The sequence below is a fragment of the Haliotis rubra genome, unplaced genomic scaffold, assembly GCF_003918875.1.
Source record: "Haliotis rubra isolate DU_JTF1 unplaced genomic scaffold, ASM391887v1 Scf191, whole genome shotgun sequence".
Classification (NCBI taxonomy): Eukaryota; Metazoa; Mollusca; class Gastropoda; order Lepetellida; family Haliotidae; genus Haliotis; species Haliotis rubra.
In genome coordinates this window covers 109252-134577 of record NW_025765903.1, presented here as the reverse complement: position 1 = coordinate 134577, position 25326 = coordinate 109252, and the positions used below count along the sequence as shown (strand labels likewise).

The 25326-nt window shown below is 43.3% G+C and overlaps 1 protein-coding gene across 1 annotated transcript; it reads left to right on the top strand.

Annotated features, from left to right (window-relative positions):
- The first annotated feature begins 1029 nt into the window (after positions 1-1029).
- LOC124274486 (nucleolar GTP-binding protein 2-like) lies at positions 1030-23766 on the top strand. The gene is made up of 15 exons (XM_046709847.1): positions 1030-1188; positions 3568-3655; positions 4764-4858; positions 11331-11464; positions 11660-11758; positions 12812-12964; positions 13423-13581; positions 13875-13988; positions 14180-14308; positions 14897-15001; positions 15340-15498; positions 18231-18326; positions 21063-21693; positions 22492-22634; positions 23603-23766. Exons 1-15 carry the CDS (start codon positions 1113-1115, stop codon positions 23690-23692), a joined length of 2271 nt encoding a protein of 756 aa, XP_046565803.1. The 5' UTR covers positions 1030-1112; the 3' UTR covers positions 23693-23766.
- The last annotated feature ends 1560 nt before the right edge of the window (positions 23767-25326 follow it).

Here is a 25326-nt window from a genome sequence, read left to right as displayed (position 1 = left end):
GGTGAAACACAACCTTTTCCAGGGTTAAAACCAAACATGGATACATATTATGTCTAGTTTATGTGATGGTACTTGCCATAAACTATGAAATATATATCAAGAAGTTAACACTTGTCCTGTGCAACCGCCAGAAAGACATTTTTTACACATCTGTATGTCTAGTTTATGTCTGTACTGAGAATTGTTTGGAAGTACTTCAGCCATAAACTGCAAAGTCTCGATGCTGGTTGATTCGAACCATTCTTATCAAGGTTTATGACCACTGAAGGAATAGACATCTGTGGGATGATGCTGATTTTATGGAGTCACTTTTACATATTGTTGTTTGGAATACCATGTTAACATTTTCAAGGATGCAAGATTAGAAAACATGTTCTGACTGTCTCTTTTCTGATCAGACATTCTGATTGGGTGGTTGTTCTGATGTAATGGGATGTTCTTGTATCTTTGCTTAGTGGTAACAAATTAGTTGAACCCTATAGCTCTAATTTGAACCATAAAAGTGCCTTCTGTAGACACAACATGGTAGACTACCGTAGACTCATACACAGCAGTTCTACCAATTTTGAACAAAGTTTAAATATGACTGACAGCAGTATAAAACAAAAGTCGTGAACAAAAAGGGTTGGGAGTCAAGGAGTTGGACAAATTAGGGGAAATTAGATAATAATAAATAATAAATACAAACCGTCATTTCAATTTAAGGCAAATTAGTTCTAATATTTGATTTAGAACTTTATTAGATTTAGATATTTTACTTGTTTACCGCTGAGTAACCTGAATTCGTGTATGGCTAATTTCGATTAGGATCGTCCATAACTCACCAAGCCGTCAACCTTTGCACCTTTCAGTCTTGATTTATTCAAATGTTTCTTCATAGAAACCTTGACTCTTGCCTTTCGACACTGAGGTATCATGATTTTGACAATTGTCGATGTGATTGTTTTCCTCGAAATTCCCGCTTCCGGCAGTAAGTCTTTTCGACGAATGAAAATGCAGAGATATTTTTCTCCTTGTCAGCTCTCTCCTACTTCCGTTTCCGATCACGTTGGATCTGTGCATGTTGTAAAACACTTGGTCTGAGAAATACAAGCGATTCCTTTTCATCAGCTATGGCCAAGACACGTAAAAGAGAACAGAAAGCCCCCAAAGATGGGGTGAAAAAGGGACAACACAGTATGAACCCAGGTAAAAGATTGATGATTATGTTTTGAGAAAAGTCCCACAAAGTGACGTACATGGATAGGGACCGTTCATAAATTATTGCTGTGTGTGAGTGTGTGTGTGAGTGAGAGGTGGTGGTGATGATTTTAAGGGGGTCACCCATTTTGTTCTGGTTAGGTAGGAGGGGTTGGCAATTCTGTACACATCAACAAGGTAGGGTCAACAATTTTGTACATTGAAATGTTAAAAAATTACGCTTAAAAAATATGGGAAATGGGGCGGGGGTGTCATTGATTTTGTACATGACTGGCAAAAGGGGGCATTTGCTTTGTACATATGTTAGGGGATCATTCACATTGTACATGCTTCCCCATATGATCATATCTCTCTCTCTCACACTCACACACACACACACACACACACACCACGACAAGTTATGACACGGTCCCTTACATGGGACAATTCAGTCAACTCATTGACCATGTTGACGCGGACACATTTTAACGGGCGAAACTTACTATGTCGTTATTTTGTTCAGACTGCTGCCTCCTTGGTCGTTAGGGTTCTTTCTGTAAGGATTATGGTATATTGTTAGTCCTTGGATCCCCGTTCTGGTCATTACTTTCAGGTACCCCTTACCAGTCAAACACCCCTTCACGATCCCTTTATCATCCTTTGGTTTAGTTTTGAGGTAGGATACGGGCAAGTTGTCCAAAAATGTTTCCCTGGTAAAGTGCACAACTCCCAAATGCATTACACATACATTGTTGTGGGCACACGCTTTCAGAGCAGAGGATTGAACTCACACTGACGAATGATTTACAGACCGCCTACATATAGCTGGAATATTGCTGAGTGCGGTGTTAAACAACAAGCAAGCAACCAATCCTAAGTGACACAGTATAGATTTTTCACTGACTAATGATCAGAGTTTGTTGTTAATCAGTGTATTCAGGTGTATCCAAGGTGTATCATGTATATGACTGCTGCCTGTAACCTGCTTGTGTCTGGACCTGACAATCCTGTGATTGACACAGTGAACAATGATCAATGCTGTCAGGGTTTCCCTGGTGACATGTGAGCCGCCTCTGTGGTGTAGTGGTTAGAGCGTCTGCCTGGAGAGCTGGAAAGTCACGGGTTGGGTCCCCGGCCGAGTCATACCAAAAGACATTAAAATATGGTACTTGTTCTTCCCTGTCTGGTGCTCGGCATTAATGGGTACCAGGGCTTGATTTAGTGCTTTGTTACTTGCACTGGTGCAACCCAATGTTACAAAGTGCAACCTAGTTATTTGTCTAACTTGCACCAGGTGCAAGTCAATTGTTTAGAATTAAATCAACAATAAATATAACATTATAAGCATAATTATGTCAGCTCATTTTTCTTCTAAACTTTGAATAATTCAATAGCATATTTCTTACATTACATATTGCAATAAGAGCAGTGCAGCTGGAATTTGGCTGGTGCAACTAGGTTTTTATCTCAGGTTGCACCTGGTGCAAGTAGGTTAACATCTCTTAAATCGAGCCCCGGGTACAACAAGGACTGGTTGGCTCAGAGTCAGTATAATGTGTCTGAGTGGGGTATTCATGCTTAACATTGTAGCTCAGTGAGCTAGCACTATAAAACCAACCTAAGTCTGGGCAAGTACAAGCAGCCACACATACACATGCATGCACGTCATCATACGAGTGAAACATTCTTAAGTATGACGTTAAACTCCATTTCACCTCACCTCACCTCACCTCGCCTCATCTCACCTCACTGACGTGTGGTGAACTTGAATACCCAATCTGTTGCAATCCACATAGCCGTCATGTTTTGATAAAAACATCTAAAGAAAACATACATGTATATAGACTTTGGATGTATCTGATATATGCTATGGTTAAACCAACTGATCAGCCTTTGTATGGGCCAGAAAGTGAAGGGCCTCACATATCTGCCAATCATAGCTATCTATTGGTATTATCTGTCGGACATTCACTAGACGGTAACGCATAGACTTGACTGAGGCCTCCATAACATTCTACAATAGACTCACATTGATTTTGTAGATGCTTTCACATTATCACAAGCCCTAACAGTTCAGTCATCAGCATTCATTAATGACACTATGTCTGCAAAATTAATCATCATCTAACCTGCAGGGTGGTGGGGTAATCTGGTGTTTAAAGCATTTGCTCATCATGCCGAAGATCAGGGTTCTATTCCCCACATGGGTACAATGTGTGAAGCCCAATTCTGGCGTCCCAAGTGGTGATATTGCTGGAATATTGCTAAAAACGGCGTAAAACTAAACTCAATCTCTCATCTCCTTTTGGATAATGGCTACACTATCATATGTCAAATTGTACAAGAGCAGAATGTCAGTGTAAAAATTATGAACTTATTTTTTTTCAGATCGGGTCAAAGGTGAAGGCGGACACAACATGAGAGATAAATCTACAATTAAGCGATTACAAATGTACAAGAACTTCAAGGCTAAAAGGTATACTTTGATGTCAAAACAATTACACATGCTAGTAAACTTGGAAGAAATATTGATAAAATAATGTTTGTAAAATTTAATTTCAAATGACTCACTGAAGTAGAAAATGTTACGATTGCTTATTTGCAGTTTATTTGTCTGTAGTAGCCTTGGTATTCATTATCAGTGATAGAAATTACATTTTGTAGACTTTGTTTGTTCTATCTATTGAGTTTTGTTTCTATCCTTGATAGACTATCCATCTATTACCATGCTCCAACATGCATACAGACCAACTAAATGGCATCTAACTTCATGCTAACATGTTCAGTTACCTTATGATTACATGGTAGTGGACATGTTTGAAGTGATATACAATGTTTGAAGTGATGTACAATGTTTGAAGTGATGTACAATGTTTGAAGTGATGTTCAATGTTTCAAGTGATGTACAATGTCAAATTGCCAAATGACTGAGCAGTTTGATCTTCCCTATGTACTTTTACTGCGAATACAAAACACTGATGACATTTATGGATTAGTTGATAATTACAAGCTCTGTCCTCGCTTGTGAATTAAGCAGATTTGTACAGACCTTGAAAGTGCTGTAATCTACACGTGCCAGACATTCTAGACTTGCAGGCTAGGTTTCACTATAGTAGTTACCTTAGATTTCATGATAGTTGACATGTTTGAAGTGATATACAATGTTTCAAGTGATTTAAAATGTGTCACTACATGGTTGAAATATTGCTTATGTGACGGAAAATATGAATTCACTAACTCACTGATATACAAAGGTAAATTGACAAATGACTGAACAGTTTTTAGCACAGAAAGTATTTGGTGCATGGCAATTACCAACACAAGGGCAGTGGTTATTAGTTAAACTCCATACAAGGTTGTAGGCTGCCTTGCACAGTGGAGAGCTGTAAATGGTAGCAGCGATTATACACAGCTCAGCAATATGATGCCACAATAAATTTTTAGGATATCATGTTTTATCAGGCTGTCTGACTGTAGTTTTATAAAATGAGCACCACATTTGTCATGTGCCTCTAAATCTGATTGATGTTTCTGTATGTTGGTGCTAATTCTTCCAATGTAACCATGGTAACATGATTTTACAGAGATAGGAAAGGGAAAATATTATCTCCGGCCCCCTTCCAGTCAACCCTTGCCTCTGGGACTGTAGCTCGTGTGGAACCTAACAGACGCTGGTTTGGTGAGAGAAATTATTAGTGTTACTCCCTGGGGGTGTGTTAGGCACCACCCATTCTTTACTTTCAAGATACTGCTGCTACTAAGTCGGAACAATCTCACTGCATGTGTTTTTCGGATGATTATATGTACTGGTTGAATTCAGATGAGTGCAATTACTGCTTAAACATTATATTTTTTGAACCTGTAGGCTAAGCTGTTGAATCAAAACTTCCTGGCCTCTGACCACCTGACCTCTGCCCCCACTCCGATAGCAGAACTGTCAATCATCTCAATAAGCGTGCCGATCGCTCAGATGATCACGTGACATTCTGTGCCTGTCATTCTCTTTCTTGTCGCTACACCGTGTGGACATGTGTTGTTCTCTCAGTTAGACTTTACTGTGAACATACTTTTTTTCGCTTGGTGCAAATTTCGCGGAATTGACAGTTTAGACTACATCGTTCGGTCAATTATTCGCGCAATCAGTAATTGCCGGAACTGCCAGCTGTCTCTTAGGCCGCTACTAATAGCAATGAGAGCAACCAGAGTGGCTTAACCTGTCAGGTGGCGTGTATTGCTTAGTCACAGGAAATCACTACCTGCGCAATATGTATACAGTAATACGTTTAGTCACGGAAGTATTAAGTACTTAGGAAGTGAGATATCGTGATGGTACTAGTATACCATGTAAAGAGATGAAAATCACATCAGTCTTATGTTCCGAATTCTGACGATCTGACGATGGCATTGCGAATGTGGTTAAAGAAAGCACCTACCCCCAAGACACCTGGACTTCCAGATTTTGTGATTTTTATTTCGTGATATGCAGGAATAAATATAAATAAAATCTTAATGAATAAATAAAATAGTGCTGTATTATTGCTTTCTGAGTCGTTTCATGGTAATCCGTTTTGTATCAAACCATCTGTCACTACGATTGGTCAAAATAGAACATGTCGGGACATAATTTGTGAAATCCATTACAGCGACAGTTAAGTATGCCACTATCAGTCGTCATTTTAAGATTCCCGTAGATTTCTGTCTTCAAACTGGATGTGTTATGGTAACAACTCAGGGGCGAGCGTGGCTAGACTGAATGAATGACAGGTTTATTCGCTGTGTATAAATTTTCGCGGTAAAATATTTTGCGTGAAAAGCACGAAAATAAAACCTGTGCGATATATAATACGTTTACAGTATTTGATTGTCAATATGGGAAATAAATCGAATCGAAGTTCTTCTAAGGAACGCAAACTTTGTGGTCAGTGCAACAACAACTTTTCAGCTGCTGATCCACGCTTTGTGTGTGGGTTGTATAGGATGTTGTAGTTGGTCACATCGGTGTTCTGTTTGTTCACACTTGAATGGTCATGTTTTGTTGTTTTTTCTGAATGTTGACGGGTTGCATCTAGATGTAGATCGGACAGAGATTGGCATACAACTGCTGAAGGTCCTTCAACTTCCAAGTGTGCTAAATCGGAACGGCGTTTGATGAGAGCAGTTCGTCGATCTAATCACCGTCCCCGGACAAAGTTTTTTTAGAGGTGGTCTCAGACTCCTACTTGAGCGAGTATCTCTGTCGTCTCTTTCGTCCTCAACATCTAGTCCCGTCTCCGGACAAGTTTTATCTCCTCCGAAGTGGTAGTGCTAACAACCTCTGTAGCACAGTCTCGGCCTTCTACCTTGGCAGGTGGTTGTTTCCAGTGCGCCGCTTTGGTTGAGTGCTCCACCCCCCTCTGCTATGGTGGGTGCGCTGGTAAAAGCGTTCACTCTCCTGCGGCGAGTGCAGTCAGTTCGGCGCTTTGTTCCAGTTCGGCGCTCTCATATCTTTCTGTGGTGACGTCAGGCATGACGATAGTATCCAGTGCGGCGCTTTCAGCGCCTTTCCTGTACCTTGCACCACCTGTCTCTGAACCACCGGTTAGTTCCAGTGCGTCGCTTACTACTTGTGCGGGGCTTGCTGCCCAGTCATCACTTTGTACCAGTGTGTCGCTCTCACAAGGGAAGAAGAGACCAGTGCATCATTTCACTTCAGTTCACCGCTCTCGTTCGGTCCAACTCATTAGCCCCGTTGCGACGCATTCAATTTGATCAACACTTCTGCCCAGTGTGCCTTTTCGATGAACATCAACGCTTCAGACCAGTGTTCTGTTTTCGATTGGAACAACGATGAATTGTTGTTTGATTGGAACACCTTTCAGTCCAGTTCACCTTTACTGTATGTACTTATAGACGAATGCACCGGTCCTGATTGACTCAGCGCTTTAGAACCAGATCACTTGACTGAACCGGATCACAGTACCGAACCAGAGAACATAATCGATCCTGATCGCCGCACCATACCAGATCGCCGCTCCGACAGTATTCGCCGATCCGACAGTGTTCGCTGGACTGTCAAATTTCGCCGAATCATCTGGTTACCTCTATGCGCATACAGTCATCATGATTTGTTTACTAGTTCGCACACTACGGTACCTACAGTGACTTTGTCTACTGCAGTTCTACTTCGACACTTTTTCCAACTTCGGCGTTGATACCTCATTTCTACAGTTTTTACCAGTGCTCAGCTTGGCTTCGGGGTTACGCTTCCTGCTTCAATGATGTTTGTGAACAGACAGAGCGTTCACTCCAATGTGCCGCTTTCATTCAGTTTGGCGCTGCAGAGCGCACCTTGTGTTTTGATTGGCTCATCTCTGCACACCAATGCTTTCAGTCCAGTGCGACGCTTTGTCCCAATGCGCCGCTTTCATTCAGTTCCTGGATGTCTGCTAGTGCGCCGATCGTATTCAGAGTGCCGCATTGCTCCAGTATATCAACGCTTCCATCCAGTGCAACGCTTTCTTATGCATCAACGCTTCCATCCAGAGCGCCGCTTTACTCCAGGGCATCGGTCTCGTATGTATCAACGCTTCCTTCCAGTACGACGCTTTCTTATGTATCCAGAGCGCCGCTTTACTCCAGTGCGCTGCTTTCTTCTGTATCATCGTTTCCATCCAGTGTGCCGCTCTCTTCTGTATCGACGCTTTCATCCAGTGTGGCTCTTCCAGTTTGTGCATCGTTTCGGTTGGTTGTACAGAGGTAGTAGTTATGTCAGTAGCCAGGCCTCTACATTACGGCAGTGATTGATGATTTTGGATTTTTAAGATTCCTCCGTCATCTGCCATCCGATCTTCACCTTTTATGTATGATTCGATTCACCGAATCTACCCTTCGACGTAGATATCAGCTCTACAACCACCCGGTTGGACATATTTGTCCAGAAACTTGACGATGATGTGAAAGGAAGGGTGCTGAGGCTTGACGAAACAGACCATGATTACACCCAGTGATGCACCACATAGCTGCTACGAGTAGTCTGTATATAGTAACAAGACTCAGTGAAGCGTCGTACAATATTCCTGAATATCAACCTGGTCTATTTATGCACAGTTTCTCCGTGTGGTACCAGTAGTGATGTTTGGTCAAGAAGCTAGCATCACTTTACCCAGATTCTATGGGTTGAGACTCGCCTGGTTGACTGACATCTGTGTTGTCTGTTTTTTTTGTCATTATTGCATTGTCGGTAACATTTGCAATGGCGGACTACTGTTTGTTTACCGGAGACTTTTGATGATACAATGATTATGAAATACCCTGACAGACATGTCTTGGTCCACGAAGTGGATACCTATCCCAGCCTTTAATTGCCAGTGATGATGAACGGTGCCATTCCCGGTAGGAGTGATTATGTCGAGTTTAGTCAGTCTTCCGAGAGAAGCAATTTACCGAGGGTGCCAGACAGAATCGCCCGAGAACGCTTTCACTTGGCTAGGGTTACTCGGTTTTTTGCTTAAGCCCTCAGTTCAGAGGTCACTGCAGCTATGTCCGGACTGTCCGCAAGCATTGATTTTACTACGTTCGTTTCCCTTACGACCGTTCCTGGGGTCACTGGTCTTTTTACCTCCGCCATTCCATCAACTTTTCGAATGTTCTGGTAGACTGACGATCCCTTGCCTCGCATCTACTAACTTTTCACTCTATCTGGCAGACCAACCCTTCATTTGGAGAACCATACGTTCCTGCGATCACTGATTATACGGCCTGCATCAGACCTTTTTCTGTTGACGTCAGCCCAAGTTGTAACTCTGAGGGGATAGCTTCAACTACGGCCTCTCCAATATTTTCTGTGTCCGCACATCAGGATTGGCGCCCCTCACGCATTGATCTTTCTTTCTCCAGTGTTCCGTCCCCATCTCCAGTGGTGTTTGGATGTGTTGAATGTTTGTGGCGAAGTCTCTTTCAGACCATTTACTCCAGTACATCACCTGTACGTAGACGCTTCTCTACACGGGTGGGGAGCTCACTTTCTCGATAAGCAGGTGGCAGGGCTGTGGTCTCCCGCAGACCGCGCATGTCACATCAACGTTTAGGAGCTCATGGCAGTGGTTCTTGCGATCACTCATTGGCAACACCTGTTAAAATGAACCAAGCTTTTGATTCAATCGGACTATGCTGCAGTCGTGTGGCACCTCAATCGAATGGGATCCATGGGGTCTCCTTTGCCTCTTCAGTGGATACAACAGTTTTCCACTTAGTGGACTCTCTCAACATCACGGTCCAGGCCAATCACATCCCGGGGATGACTTGAACGCGTATGCATTTCCACCAGTGGCACTACTTCCACGCATACTGCTCAAGCTACGCACGACACAGCAGATGACACTGATTTTGGGTCACACCTTTTTGGCCCGTCAGAAGTTTGTTCCTAGACCTGCAAGACTTGGTCGACCCATTCCAGTACCACTTCCAGATCACGCCGATCTTCTGGTTCATCCTCACTCCAATCAGCTGCATTAGTCTCCACTCGCATTTAATCCTCAAGCCTGGTGCATTTACATGAATCGCTGACTGCAAGGGATATTCCGGGCGAGTAGCTACGGGGATTACAACGGCGCACCGAACTTCTACCAGGCCACTCTGTGATGACTATGGAAGCATTGCCTCAGATGGTCGTGGAGTACCTCCAGCATCCTAGAACTTCCAACCTTGTCTACATACCTGGCCATGGTATTGTGCCGGCTATGGGTGCGACGGTGGCAACTGTCCCTGAGCTCCAGTCTCTCCTTAGATCTTACAAAGTTGCTGATCAATCCCGGAAGTTCCGGCCACCAGCCTGGGACCTTTTTCGTGGTTTTTTATCATCTCACATCAGAGAAGTATGAACCTCTGGCAGGGAAGGATTTCAAGCATGTCACGTTTAAGACTTTCTTCCTCCTGGCTCTTGCGACTGCTGCCTGCATTTCTGAGCTTCACGCTCTGGATGTCACCCAGTTGCCCTTTGAGAGGACCAGACATGCCAAAGCCCTTCCTGGTTTGAGGTGGGATCTCATCGCTGAAACCAGTTGCCTGGATCTCTCCCTATGTCCTGTCCGGACTTTACGGGTTTTTTAGCTGCCTCCAAGGATTGTCGTAGGTTACGCAATAGACTGTTAATTCCTCTGTAACCTGCCTCATCTACAGAGGTCTCTCGTACCATGCTGGCTTTCTGGATGCGATCTACCATCCTTCGTGCCTACGCCTACACTGACCTTCCTCTTCCTACTACGGCCAACCCTCATGAGACAAGAGCCTTGGCCTCTACGATGGTGCTACACAGAACTGTTCCCTTCACGGCATCATGGAGGGTTGTTTTTGGAGATTGGACACGGTCTTCGCCTCATCCTACCTCTGGGATCTGTCTGTCACTGACGTGGAAGGTCTTCACCAACTGGGTCCATTGGATCTGGCACAGCAGTTGTTGTCGGCTCGCAAATGCAGATACGATGCAGTTCCTGCCTTCGTGTAGGTTTTGCATTCTCTATATCATGAAAGATATCGGCCCTATCTTTCTTATTAGTATGGATTATATTTGGGCATAGACCACCTCACCAACTAGGGCGTGTCTGCACTGTCATAGATATGACTCGATAAACTGAGAGGTCAGTCTTGTACTACATGCAGAGGTGGTCGACACTCCGCTTACTGACCTCTACTCTCTGAGCAATTACGTCAGTGAAGTGTTGATTCCCGATTACCTACGTGGTTTTCGAAGCATTCCGCTCCTAAGTCCTTTCTCACGTTTGGTAAGTTAGGGGGATTGGTACTGAACGTTAAACAAGTTGAGCAACAGGGCAACACATTGTCGTTAGAAGAAGAGAGGTGCATACCGTGAGATGGGATAAGTATACAAATATACAATTTATAATAAAATGTTCAATTATTTGAAAAGATACAATGAAGAGATTTTTATGCTTGTGTTTCCATATTTTACTTGTAAATGTAATAGATTATGAAAACAAATTAAATTTTTAACCTACTAAGGACATGGAAACACACATATCTGATGTTATCTATGTTTGTTTGTAATTGTCTCCTGGATTTCAAGCTTGTGGAACAGTGCAGTGTTTCACTAGAACTATCTTTTTGTGGAAGCTATTTGTGATATCTATTTCATGTTCATTTTGTTCATCTTCTAGGAAACACACGAGTTGTGACACAAACAGCCCTTCAGACTTTTCAAGATGAAATGGCCAAGGTCAAACGTGATCCGTACAAGATCGTCATGCAACAAACAAAGCTACCGATCACGTTGCTGAATGAGGCTGCAAAGGTCAGGGTCACCTGTTTACATCATCGGACTCAAGTGTCCAATAATGAAAGAATGATATACTATGGCTGGATATGATTACTGGGAATGAGAATAAACCTGGTTTTATATCATCCATTAAGTTGTTTTCTTGTTGCATCAGCTTAGCTTGATGCCAGTTGGAGGATTGAATTGATTCAATGAACTTTCTTGTTCCAGCATGCCAGAGTTCATCTGCTAGACACAGAATCATTCCAGTCAACTTTTGGGAAGAAATGTCAAAGGAAGCGTCCAAATCTGAAAGTTGCAGACATGTCGGTGAGTGAAGACATCTTGGCAAAGGATAGGTCAAATAATTGTGAAGAATTCGTTTATGGATCGAACCAACAATTTATTGCAATTGTTGACAGGCAATATGCGGAACCAAACAATTGGCAGATGTGTTGGGATTTGAGATGGTAAAAAATATCAGGAATCCATATTGTGTGAAGGCACAGGCGCTCATCCTGGTTTTGTTGGGTGTTTTGAAAAAGAAACAATTTACCAAAGGCTAGAATGAGACTTTTAGAATCGTTATTGATGTACATCCTTGATTCATAGAATGGAAGTGATGCAAGGAAAGTACCAGAAGGCAACAGTCTATTTCAGGTTTGTAGTTTTGTGTTGGCCGCATCGGATCAATATGTAGATGAACTGTAAGCATGGGTGAGGGTTAATGTGTGTTTGGTTGGCTGGACTTGTTATAGGATGTGGTAGGAGACAGTCACTGGATTGATGACTGTCGACTGGTTGTAGGATGTGGTAGGAGACAGTCATTGGATTGATGACTGTCGACTTGTTGTAGGATGTGGTAGGAGACAGTCATTGGGTTGATGACTGTTGACTTGTTGTAGGATGTGGTAGGAGACAGTCATTGGATTGATGACTGTTGACTGGTTGTAGGATGTGGTAGGAGACGGTCATTGGATTGATGACTGTTGACTTGTTGTAGGATGTGGTAGGAGACGGTCATTGGATTGATGACTGTTGACTTGTTGTAGGATGTGGTAGGAGACGGTCATTGGATTGATGACTGTTGACTTGTTGTAGGATGTGGTAGGAGACGGTCATTGCATTGATGACTGTCGACTGGTTGTAGGATGTGGTAGGAGACAGTCATTGGATTGATGACTGTTGACTTGTTGTAGGATGTGGTAGGAGACAGTCATTGGATTGATGACTGTTGACTTGTTGTAGGATGTGGTAGGAGACAGTCATTGGATTGATGACTGTCGACTTGTTGTAGGATGTGGTAGGAGACAGTCTTTATATTGATGACTGTTGACTTGTTGTAGGACCTCATGTCAGACAGTGAATGTGTTGATGTTGTAGACTCTGGTGCAGCAAGCTGAGAAGTTGGGGGACTCGTATGACATCACCAAGGACCATGACCTTGTTGAGGAGGACACAGGGGTCAAGGACGAGACTCCTGAGATTGTCTTCAAAGCGGGTCAGTCCAAGAGGATCTGGAACGAACTGTACAAGGTAATGGGGAAGGAGGTCTTGGTAAATAAGGCCAGTTAAAGCACAGTGAAAATATTGTACACGTCTGGATTTTTTGTTATGATACCGACTGCCTCCATGGTGTAGTGGTTAGAGCATCCACCCAAAGAGCGAAAGGTCGCTGGTTCAATTCCCGGCCTCGTCATACCAAAAGACGTTAAAATAGGGTACTTGTTGGTACTCAGTGAGCTAACACTATAAAACCAGCTAGAGTATGGGCTAGTACAAGCAGCCACACATACACGCATGCACGTTGTCATATGAGCGAAATATTCTTATGTATGACGTTAAACCTTATTTCACCTCACCTCACATGATATAAATGTTCATAATATCAACCACTGGTTTGTCTGGCCTAGATTTGATCTTAGTGACTGACTGTGTGATGAAACAAAGAAAACCAATATCAATGTCCTGTAATGATTGGCTCCCTGCTGCAGGTGATCGACTCCTCCGACGTAGTGGTTCAAGTTCTGGATGCCAGGGATCCTCTGGGTACACGTTGCTACCAGGTAGAGAAATATCTCAAGAAGGAAAAGTCGCACAAGAATCTCATTTTTGTTTTGAACAAAGTCGACCTGGTGCCTATCTGGGTGACGGTAAGTAACCATAGTAACATTTTGCGCTGTGTGCTTTTCAAGACTGTCAGCCACCAGTGGCTTGCTCCGAGTCTAATTACCTTGTACAGTTTGTACCTTGAAGTTTGAGTACAGTTAATGTTAGGTGCTGAGTACCTTGTAGTGCGAACAAGACAACTCCTGATCTTGGCGTAATATTTAGTATGCTCACTTACTGTGATGTTGGAGTTTGCCTAAACTGTCTTAACTTGAGTATTTGTGGTATTGGTCCTTGTATATAAGATAACATAATCTGATTCTGTGTTATTTTGCAGCAAAAGTGGGTGGCCATTCTGTCAGCGGAACATCCCACCATGGCATTCCATGCCAGCATCACCAACTCCTTTGGAAAGGGGGCTCTCATCAACCTTCTCAGACAGTTCGGGAAGGTGGGCAAAGGGAGACAACTCCTGTACAGGGGTGACATTTGTGTTACAGCTTCATGTCTCTGTTAGGGCTTCATATTTCTGTTACACTTTTTGGTACTCTTTAGTATTCAGGTTGGAATAGGTCCCCTGAAACTGCTTGTTGTAATGGTTGAACGAGTGCTTTTCACAACTGTTTATCCTTTTTGTTCCAGCTTCACATTGACAAGAAGCAGATAAGTGTGGGTTTTATCGGCTATCCCAATGTGGGGAAGAGCTCAATCATAAACACCCTGAAGGCTAAGAAAGTCTGCAAGGTGGCCCCCATCGCTGGAGAGACCAAGGTCAGTCTCGTGTCTACTCTGTCATGTTCAGGGTGCTGTTGTACAAAAGAACCTTTTTGCTAAGACTGTCGTAAGTCTGTGATAAGGTATGAGAATTACAATTACCTTAGCATTAACCCTGTCATAAGTCTTTGTTAAGGTATTGGAGTTATGACCACCTTAGTACTAAGACTGTCGTAAGTCTATGTAAAGGTATTGGAGTTACGATCACCTTAGCAATAAGCCTGTCGTAAGTTAATGTAAAGGTATGGGAGTTACGACCACCTTAGCAATAAGACTGTCGTAAGTCTATGTAAAGGTATGGGAGTTACCTTAGCAATAAGACTGTCGTAAGTCTATGTAAAGGTATGGGAGTTACGATCACCTTAGCACTTAGCCTGTCGTAAGTCTATGATAAGGTATGGGAGTTAGGATCCCCTTAGTGCTAAGATCATTTTGTACAATGGTACCCTGGTCCTCTAATAAACTATGTAACTATGTATCCACTAGATAATCACCGCCATCAGCTGGTTTTCCTTGCTGTGTAAGATGTGACATTACCAACAGTGCTGTGTGAGGTTTGACATTACCCACAATGCTGTGCTGCAGGTGTGGCAGTACGTGACGTTGATGAAGAGGATCTTCCTGGTGGACTGTCCTGGTGTGGTGTACCCGACTGGAGCAACGCAGACCGAGATCGTACTCAAGGGAGTGGTAAGTTCTGCATTCAATAACATTGTAAGATTCCCGTAAAAATTTGCAGGAACTGTATGTGAAAATACCCTGGCCTTAGCTCTTCTACTGCATAGCTGTGTCTTGTTTACAGGTCAGTTGTGAATGTTGGAAGAACATTCTGTTTGCAATCTTTGTGGATTGGGTGACTTGATTGAATGGGTCTATTACCAAGGGAACTGCTCATGATATCAGTCACTAGTTTGTCTGGTCCAGACCAGTTTTTTACAGGCCACTTTGAGTAAGCTATAATGTTGCTATTCCCCTACACTTAAGACTGAGTAGGAAGCCTTGTTTTAAAGAACACTTCTTCATTCTAGGTTCGTGTGGAGAACATCAGGAATCCAGAGGACTATATTGGCGCCATATTGGAGCGTGTTAAGACCGAGTATATCAACAAGACATACAAGATAGACAGCTGGACGGGGACTGAAGATTTCATTGAACAGATTGCACGAAAGTCAGGACGACTGTTGAAGGTCAGTCCCTAGGTGTCTGGGATAGAAACAAGGCTAGAGAGAGTCTACTTGTAGAGGGACAGGGTGGCGAAGTTGTCCAAGGGGCTGTAAATCTTATCAGAGTGACCAAGTTGTCCATGGGGCTGTAATTCTGCTTATCAGAGAGTCTACTTGTAGAGGGGTATGGTGACCAGGTTGTCCAAGGGGCTGTAGATCTGCTTATCAGAGTCTAAGCAGGGGTGACCAAGTGTCCAAGGGGCTGTAGATCTACTTATCAGGGCTTGTAGAGGAGCAGGATGCTGTGTCCAAGGGGCTGTAGATCTGCTTATCAGAGAGTCTACTTGTAGAGGGCAGGATGACCTGGCTGTCCAAGGGGCTGTAGATCTGCTTATCAGAGAGCAGGATCTACTTGTAGAGGGGCAGGATGCTGTAGGCTGTCCAAGGGGCTGTAGATCTGCTTATCAGAGAGTCTACTTGTAGAGGGGCATGGTGACCAAGTTGTCCAAGGGGCTGTAGATCTGCTTATCAGAGAGTCTACTTGTAGAGGAGCAGGATGCTGTAGATCCAAGGGGCTGTAGATCTGCTTATCAGAGAGTCTACTTGTAGAGGAGCAGGATGCTGTAGATCCAAGGGGCTGTAGATCTGCTTATCAGAGAGTCTACTTGTAGAGGGGCATGGATGACCAGGCTGTTTAAGGGGCTGTAGATCTACTTATCAGAGAGTCTACTTGTAGAGGAGCAGGATGCTGTAGATCCAAGGGGCCGTAGATCTGCTTATCAGAGAGTCTACTTGTAGAGGGGCACGGTGACCAAGTTGTCCAAGGGGCTGTAGATCTGCTTATCAGAGAGTCTACTTGTAGAGGAGCAGGATGCTGTAGATCCAAGGGGCCGTGATCTGCTTATCTGAGAGTCTACTTGTAGAGGGGCACGGTGACCAAGTTGTAGAGGGGCAGGATGACCAGGTTGATCCAAGGGGCTGTAGATCTACTTATCGTGCCCCTCTACAGAGTCTACTTGTAGAGGAGCAGGATGCTGTAGATCCAAGGGGCTATAGATCTGCTTATCAGAGTCTACTTGTAGAGGAGCAGGATGCTGTAGATCCAAGGGGCTGTAGATCTGCTTATCAGAGTCTACTTGTAGAGGAGCAGGATGCTGTGGATCCAAGGGGCCGTAGATCTGTTTATCAGAGTCTACTTGTAGAGGAGCAGGATGCTGTAGATCCAAGGGGCTGTAGATCTGTTTATCAGAGTCTACTTGTAGAGGAGCAGGATGCTGTAGATCCAGGGGGCTGTAGATCTGCTTATCAGAGAGTCTACTTGTAGAGGAGCAGGATGCTGTAGATCCAAGGGGCTGTAGATCTGCTTATCAGAGAGTCTACTTGTAGAGGGGCACGGTGACCAAGTTGTCCAAGGGGCTGTAGATCTGCTTATCAGAGAGTCTACTTGTAGAGGAGCAGGATGCTGTAGATCCAGGGGGCGGAGATCTGCTTATCAGAGAGTCTACTTGTAGAGGAGCAGGATGCTGTAGATCCAAGGGGCTATAGATCTGCTTATCAGAGTCTACTTGTAGAGGAGCAGGATGCTGTGGATCCAAGGGGCCGTAGATCTGTTTATCAGAGTCTACTTGTAGAGGAGCAGGATGCTGTAGATCCAAGGGGCTGTAGATCTGTGTATCAGAGTCTACTTGTAGAGGAGCAGGATGCTGTAGATCCAGGGGGCTGTAGATCTGCTTATCAGAGAGTCTACTTGTAGAGGAGCAGGATGCTGTAGATCCAAGGGGCTGTAGATCTGCTTATCAGAGAGTCTACTTATAGAGGGGCATGGTGACAAGGCTGTCCAAGGGGCTGTAGATCTACTTATCGTGCCCCTCTACAGAGTCTACTTGTAGAGGAGCAGGATGCTGTAGATCCAAGGGGCCGTAGATCTGTTTATCAGAGTCAACATGTAGAGGAGCAGGATGCTGTAGATCCAAGGGGCTATAGATCTGCTTATCAGAGTCTACTTGTAGAGGAGCAGGATGCTGTAGATCCAAGGGGCTATAGATCTGCTTATCAGAGTCTACTTGTAGAGGAGCAGGATGCTGTAGATCCAAGGGGCCGTAGATCTGTTTATCAGAGTCTACTTGTAGAGGAGCAGGATGCTGTAGATCCAAGGGGCTGTAGATCTGTTTATCAGAGTCTACTTGTAGAGGAGCAGGATGCTGTAGATCCAAGGGGCTGTAGATCTGCTTATCAGAGAGTCTACTTATAGAGGGGCATGGTGACCAGGCTGTCCAAAGGGCTGTAGATCTGCTTATCAGAGAGTCTACTTGTAGAGGAGCAGGATGCTGTAGATCCAAGGGGCCGTAGATCTATTTATCGACTGTTCATATTTTACAGGGATTGACAGATTAACTATAGTCATATGAACATATTTGGTGTTCTTTAAACATATTTTGTATCAAATGTGTTAAAGTCAGTATCAAGAGGCTCAACTTGAGTCATATATTTAAAACATCTTCAGTCAATATAACATCCCATCTTAACACTACGTCACGGCGAAGACCCGGGTTCGAATTCCCACATGGGTACAATGTGTGAAGAACCCATTTCTGGTGTCCCCTGCCATGATGTTGCTGGAATATTGCTAAAAGCGGAGTAAAAACAAACTCAGTCAGTCAGCCAGTCTTAACACTCTGCATGTGTATAACTGACACACACAACCCTGTGTGGTCCTACGCTGTGATTGGATGTATCAGATGAGGCTGATGTTGCAGGGAGCCGAACCAGATGTCAGCACCATGGCCAAGATGATCCTCAATGACTGGCAGCGAGGCAAAATCCCATACTTCGTCCGGCCTCCAGAGTCAGAGGTAAGGTCAAGGCTGTTTCTGAACGTTCTTTGTTAAATAATAGGACCAACTGGCTTAACCAAGTGCCATTTTGAAATATGTTTAATTCCCATGAAAATGTTTTCCTATTTGCCTTGTTTACATGATTTTATTATCTGTGTGTAAAACAAAAAGAGGGAACAAATAAAAAAAAGAAGAAAAAGATTCTCCTTTGTCACACTGACACTGTAGTGAAGTGGTTAAAGTGTTCGCTCATCACACTGAAGACCTGGGTTTGATTCCCCACATAAGTACAATGTGTGAAGCCCATTTCTGGTGTCCCTCACCATGACATTGCTGGAGTATTGCTAAAAGCGGTGTAAAACTAAACTCACTCACTCATTAATGGAAAACTTTGGACAAGATGAATGGGCATAAGTGATACTGTCAAGGAGTTGTTGTCATAAGTGATACTGTCATGGAGTTGTTGTCATAAGTGATACTGTCATGGAGTTGTTGTCATAAGTGATACTGTCAAGGAGTTGTTGTCATAAGTGATACTGTCATGGAGTCGTTGTCATAAGTGATACTGTCATGGAGTCGTTGTCATAAGTGATACTGTCAAGGAGTTGTTGTCATAAGTGATACTGTCATGGAGTTGTTGTCATAAGTGATACTGTCATGGAGTTGTTGTCATAAGTGATACTGTCAAGGAGTTGTTGTCATAAGTGATACTGTCAAGGAGTTGTTGTCATAAGTGATACTGTCATGGAGTTGTTGTCATAAGTGATACTGTCATGGAGTCGTTGTCATAAGTGATGCTGTCAAGGAGTTGTTGTCATAAGTGATACTGTCAAGGAGTTATTGTCATAAGTGATACTGTCATGGAGTTGTTGTCATAAGTGATACTGTCATGGAGTTGTTGTCATAAGTGATACTGTCAAGGAGTTGTTGTCATAAGTGATACTGTCAAGGAGTTGTTGTCATAAGTGATACTGTCATGGAGTTGTTGTCATAAGTGATACTGTCATGGAGTTGTTGTCATAAGTGATACTGTCAAGGAGTTGTTGTCATAAGTGATACTGTCATGGAGTTGTTGTCATAAGTGATACTGTCATGGAGTTGTTGTCATAAGTGATACTGTCAAGGAGTTGTTGTCATAAGTGATACTGTCAAGGAGTTGTTGTCATAAGTGATACTGTCAAGGAGTTGTTGTCATAAGTGATGCTGTCAAGGAGTTGTTGTCATAAGTGATACTGTCATGGAGTTGTTGTCATAAGTGATACTGTCATGGAGTCGTTGTCATAAGTGATACTGTCAAGGAGTTGTTGTCATAAGTGATACTGTCATGGAGTTGTTGTCATGATGACTGTCATGGAGTCGCGTTGTCATAAGTGATACTGTCATGGAGTTGTTGTCATAAGTGATACTGTCATGGAGTTGTTGTCATAAGTGATACTGTCATGGAGTCGTTGTCATAAGTGATACTGTCAAGGAGTTGTTGTCATAAGTGATACTGTCATGGAGTTGTTGTCATAAGTGATACTGTCATGGAGTTGTTGTCATAAGTGATACTGTCATGGAGTTGTTGTCATAAGTGATACTGTCATGGAGTCGTTGTCATAAGTGATGCTGTCAAGGAGTTGTTGTCATAAGTGATACTGTCATGGAGTCGTTGTCATAAGTGATACTGTCATGGAGTTGTTGTCAAGCTGTTGTACAGGAGCGATGAAGTCCTGTAAGATGTTGCAATGTCAGAGTGACTATCAGAAATCAATCTACCTGAACAATGCTTACATGGGAAATCTTTTGGAATTATCTCTCATGTGATAACAAATTTCGCATTGGTTACAGAACCACATTGGGGCGGTGAGGTAGCCTAGTGGTTAAAGCGTTGGCTCAGTCACGCCGAAGACCTGGGTTCGATTCCCCACATGGGCACAATATGTAAAGCCCATTTCTGGTGTCCCCCGCCGTGATGTTGCTGGAATATTGCTAAAAGCGGCGTAAAACTAAACTCAGTCAGTCAGTACCACATTATTAGCTGGTATTAGTAATCAAACCATTTATGAATGATTAAATAACAGTTCTTATGTGTTGGTTCAGTTTATCAACTGTTTTCTTTCTCAAACTTTCTCAAACGCATGCAAGCAACAAAAGCGTGTGTGCTCATTGATGGCTGTTACATTGATGAACCTGTTCTGATCTGGAAGACCCACAGTGACAAATCAAAGGAGTGTGTGATTGAGTTGGGTCACTTGGAATAATTGCTTGGAATACCACTCCAGTTGTATTACAGTGTGTGTGTCAGCTTGTGGATGGAGGAAAGCATGAAGCGATGCAGGTCTCCGATGTTTGAGTGGCAGTGGTAGTGACAAACTTAAATAAAACCTAGGCGAAGCTGGTCTTAGGTTACTGGGATGCCCAAGAGATGCAACTCTCTTTAGACAACTGGGGCGGTGGGGTAGCCTAGTGGTTAAAGCATCCGCTCGTCACGCTGAAGACCTGGGTTCGATTCCCCACATGGGTACAATGTGTGTCCCCCGCTGTGATATTGCTGGAATATTGCTAAAAGTGACGTTAAACAAAAGTCACTCACTCACTTTAGACAACAGGGCCACCCATTTCGCCCAAATGTAATGACTTCTACAGAGGAGCAATTGTTTTTTCAAACAAAACCAGTTTTTGATAACAATGAAACAGTGTGGTATTATGCTCCATTGTTGTAATATGCAAGAAATCCTACATTTGTGTACATGTGATGCTTGTGTGTTCCAGGCTTTCAGCAGAGCTGACACAAAGGACACACCAACACCTACAACAGAGGTCAAGGACACAGGGGTCAAAGACAAAGAGGAGTCAGTGGACACAGAGGTCAAGGGGAAGGTCAGTAGAAAGACTCAGCCGAAGGTGATGCAGGATCTGAAGAGGATCCGTGTGGTGCCGACATTTGAGGGGGATGATGTGCAGGACATTGAGGAGGATGGTGGGAGTGGTGTAGAGGAGGAGGAAGGAGAGGGCAGTGCAGGGGAGGACAGTGGAGAGGAGGACAGTGGAGAGGAGGACAGTGGAGAAGAGGACAGTGCAGGGGAGGACATTGATGAAGAGAATGGGGCAGCTGACAAGACCAGTGGAGGACAAAATCATTCAGTTGTTGAATCCTGTAAATCTTCAAACAAGTCGTCCACTCATGCTGCCCCAAAAAATGTGATCATGAGAGGGAAGAAGAAACAGAGATCATCAGTAGGAGAATCTGAAAATGGAAAATCTGAATCAGGGAAGTTGAAGATGAATCAAGACGAGGAACAGCCAGCAGAGTCGAAAGTCAACAGTGTGGCCAGCGGGAAGTGGACAGTCACAGCCCTTCCAGCACCAACCAGTACTGAGCGCAGGAAACCGGCTCAGACAGGTATATACTGGTTTTATGTGTCTTCAGTACATTGTTCTGTAGATGATGTTCACATAGATAATCAGCTTAAAACATCTTAGTCATCCTGGACCATTTAATATAACATATCAGTTTGCTCAGTGAAGCATTGCACCCTGTAGGGGCGGTGGGGTAGCCTAGTGGTTAAAGTGTCTGCTCGTCATGCTGAAGACCTGGGTTTGATTCCCCACATGGGTACAATGTGTGAAGCCCATATTTGGTGTCCCCCGCCATGGTGTTGCTGGAATATTGCTGAAAGTGGCAGAAAACTACACTCACTCACTCACTCATTGCATCCTGTAGCTCCCAAGAGTTGAATCTAAGATTCATCGGCATTATGATCCTTGTCAGTACTGTATCCATGGTACATATCTGCATCAGTTTGACAGCTTTATTGTGAATACAAAGCCATTCACTTACTCTATGCTTGATCCATAATGTTCTTACGGGAATGAAGGCGGTTGGATAGCCTAGTGTTAAACGCGTTTGCACGTCCCGCTGAAGACCCGGGTTCGATTCCCCACATGGGTACAGTGTGTGAGGGCCATTCCTGGTGTCCCCTGCCGTGATATTGCTGGAATACTGCTGCTAAGGTAAACTCGGCTCTCTCACTCACTCTCACTCACTCAAGGTAAACTCGCTCACTCACCCACTCACTCACTCACTCACTGTCACCTCACTCACTCACTCACTCACCTCACTCACTCACTCACTCACTCACTCACTCACTCACTCACTCACTCACTCACATGTCATGTTAAGGATGTGTCCTGTGTTTAGGGGAAGGCTGTCTGTACGACATGAAGGAGAGTTCAGAAGTGGCCTGTATTGAGGTGGTGGACCCTGGAAAACGGGGACAGAGCGAACAGGCCAAGAAACGGAAACTTCAAGAAGAGTCCCAGCAGCCATTGAACAGTAAACAGGTAAGGCATGGATCTACATGGACCTTAGAGGAGGATGTTGTAAATATCAGTAACAATTCCAATATTGGAACTTAAACTTTAACAAGCCATGTGATGTTTAGTTTTACATGTTAGCATTGAAGGAAATCCCCTGAATTTACAAAAATAAGGATGTCAAGAAAATCCCACATTTTGAACAAAATGTCACGGTCGTACTATGTGCATGTCAGTGCAAGTTAAAAGACATAACTGTTGCTTTCAACTAAGGGCACGGTCACACGTTATGCATGTCAAGGTCAAGGTCATATGTGATTGTCGCTGTGAAGTAAAGGTTATTCCATATGCACATCACTAAGGTTAAAGACATTGCACAATAAATCAGAATGCTTTTGATACAGATACCCAGAAAGAATAGGTGTTTTGTATTATGTCCTGATAATGTCAATGGACTCCTACTGTTGATTGACCCCAAATTTCCCTTTTTCATTTCCTGCCATGATCCATGTTCAGAGAATGGATGACATTACTTGTGCTTGTTATAGACAGACAGACAATTTATTTCGAGTATTCAAGGCCATGGCCCATATTACAAAAGGGTTTTAACAAGTGTATTCATGCTGGTCATGTTACAGGTATCTTGTCACCGGACGAGACAAAAATGCTCTAGTAAAACAACAATTGAGATGCTACACTAAACTATCAAACAATATTTCAGCATATATACTGAAGATCTAATTATAATTTGTTGTATTTTCTATCTTAAAGACTTAATATAAAAACCTTGCCAAACTTAATATTACATTTGTTATTTGATCTAAGGTCAACTGGTCCTTATTGATGGCACTGTCCACAACTCATGTTATATATACTGATTGGGAACTGCTAAACATCAGTGTGGGCTGGCTTAGCTGCAGGGGCCGCCACTGTATTTCATTTTTCAGATCCTTTGTGGTACGAGCTTTTGATAACCATCAACTTTTGTATTTCAGCGCCGGCGCCTGGAACGGCAGGCCAGGAAACAGAAGATTGGCGTTCACTTCTATTCTGAGTCCAATGTAAAGAACCGTAGCTATCGGTAGAGTTTAGGGACTTCAAAGACCTGAGTCAATGCTGAGTGTACCATATGTATGTCAATAAATTGGTTATGTTATCAGGGCTTTCTTTTGGAACATCAGCCAGTAACTTGGATGACCTGGAACATCTCCTAATAATCAGGATAGCTGGAACATCTGCCAGTAATTAGAATGGTCTGGAACATCTAACAAGAAGATATGGTCATCAATATCCCCGGCCAAAGTGTTCTGTTCCTATTTTGACAACTATACATTCTTCCTACAAATAGCTATGCATAAGCTGTCAAACGAGAAAATCTGTTCCTAATGGGGATAACATGCACTAAGTCAAGAAACTCATGACAAGGGTCATAACTCTGTAAAGAATCATAACACGGGTTCCGTTTTTGTACTCCATTAAGGCATTGATGTCCTGAAAATACATAAAACATTTGGTCTCCCTATCTATAACTGTGTCCCCATTGGGGATACCCTGCACTAAATAAAAAATCTCATGACAAGGGCCATAACTCTAACAAATTGTAACACTGTTTCCGTCTTCGAGGGGAGGTGGGGTAGCCTACTGGTTAAAGCGTTTGCTCATCACGCCGAAGACCCGGGTTTGATTCCCCACATGGGTACAATGTGTGAAGCCCACGTGATATTGCTTTAATATTGCTAAAAAGCGGCGTAAAACCATACTTACTCACTCACTCCGTCTTCGAACTCTATCAAGGCATTCATGTCCTGAAAACACATAGGGAATATTTTGTTTCCATATCTGTAACGGTTTTTGAGAAAATCTGTCTACCATCAAAGGCTTCACCTTGTTGACAAGGTATTGAAAGTCCCAAAACACAGCATAAGGTTACCTCAGTATTTCTACCAGTGTTTTCTCTCTTCTTATTGTACACCAGCAGGTTGAAACCTGTCCGCAAGATAAATTCGTAGTACCTTTGTCAATAGGGGTATGTGTGGATATTGGCGTCACTCTTTAGGTTTAACAACACAAGCGGGAAGGACACTTAAAACCAAATGTACCTCAGGATAGTGGTATAATACCTAAAAAGATACCAGTAAAACCACATAGACCTTGGACTTGTGGTATGAACCTAACGAGGCCCAATAAAACCACATAGACCTCGGACCCGTGGTATAAACCTAACGAGGTACCAATAAAACCATATTAGACCTTGGACCCGTGGTATAAAGGCTAACAAGGTCCCAATAAAACCACATAGACCTCGGACCCGTGGTATAAACCTAACGAGGTACCAATAAAACCATATTAGACCTTGGACCCGTGGTATAAAGGCTAACAAGGTCCCAATAAAACCACATAGACCTTGGACCCGTGGTATAAACCTGACGAAGTCCCAATAAAACCATATTAGACCTTGGACTTGTGGTATAAATCCTAACAAGGTACCAATAAAATCATATTATACCTGGGACCCAATAAAGTCACATAGACCTCGGACTCGTGGCATAAAACCTAACTAGGTATGAATAAATTTTAATAAAACCACAAAAACCTCGGACTCGTGGTGTACAACCTGATGCATAATGCCACACATTCCCCTCGTGGTAATTTCACCTGAGGTACAGTAGTTGGCCATAAGTGAGTCATCATTAGTAAAATGACCATGGACTTGCATGTT

What these genes read in the sequence shown, in the direction of transcription:
- LOC124274486 (XM_046709847.1), top strand. Translation starts at nt 1,113, where the DNA reads ATGGCCAAGACACGTAAAAGAGAACAGAAAGCCCCCAAAGATGGGGTG. An exon ending in TGCTGAATGAGGCTGCAAAG is followed by an intron (nt 11,465 to 11,659) that starts GTCAGGGTCACC and finishes TTCTTGTTCCAG; the next exon opens with CATGCCAGAGTTCATCTGCT. An exon ending in TCTGGAACGAACTGTACAAG is followed by an intron (nt 12,965 to 13,422) that starts GTAATGGGGAAG and finishes TCCCTGCTGCAG; the next exon opens with GTGATCGACTCCTCCGACGT.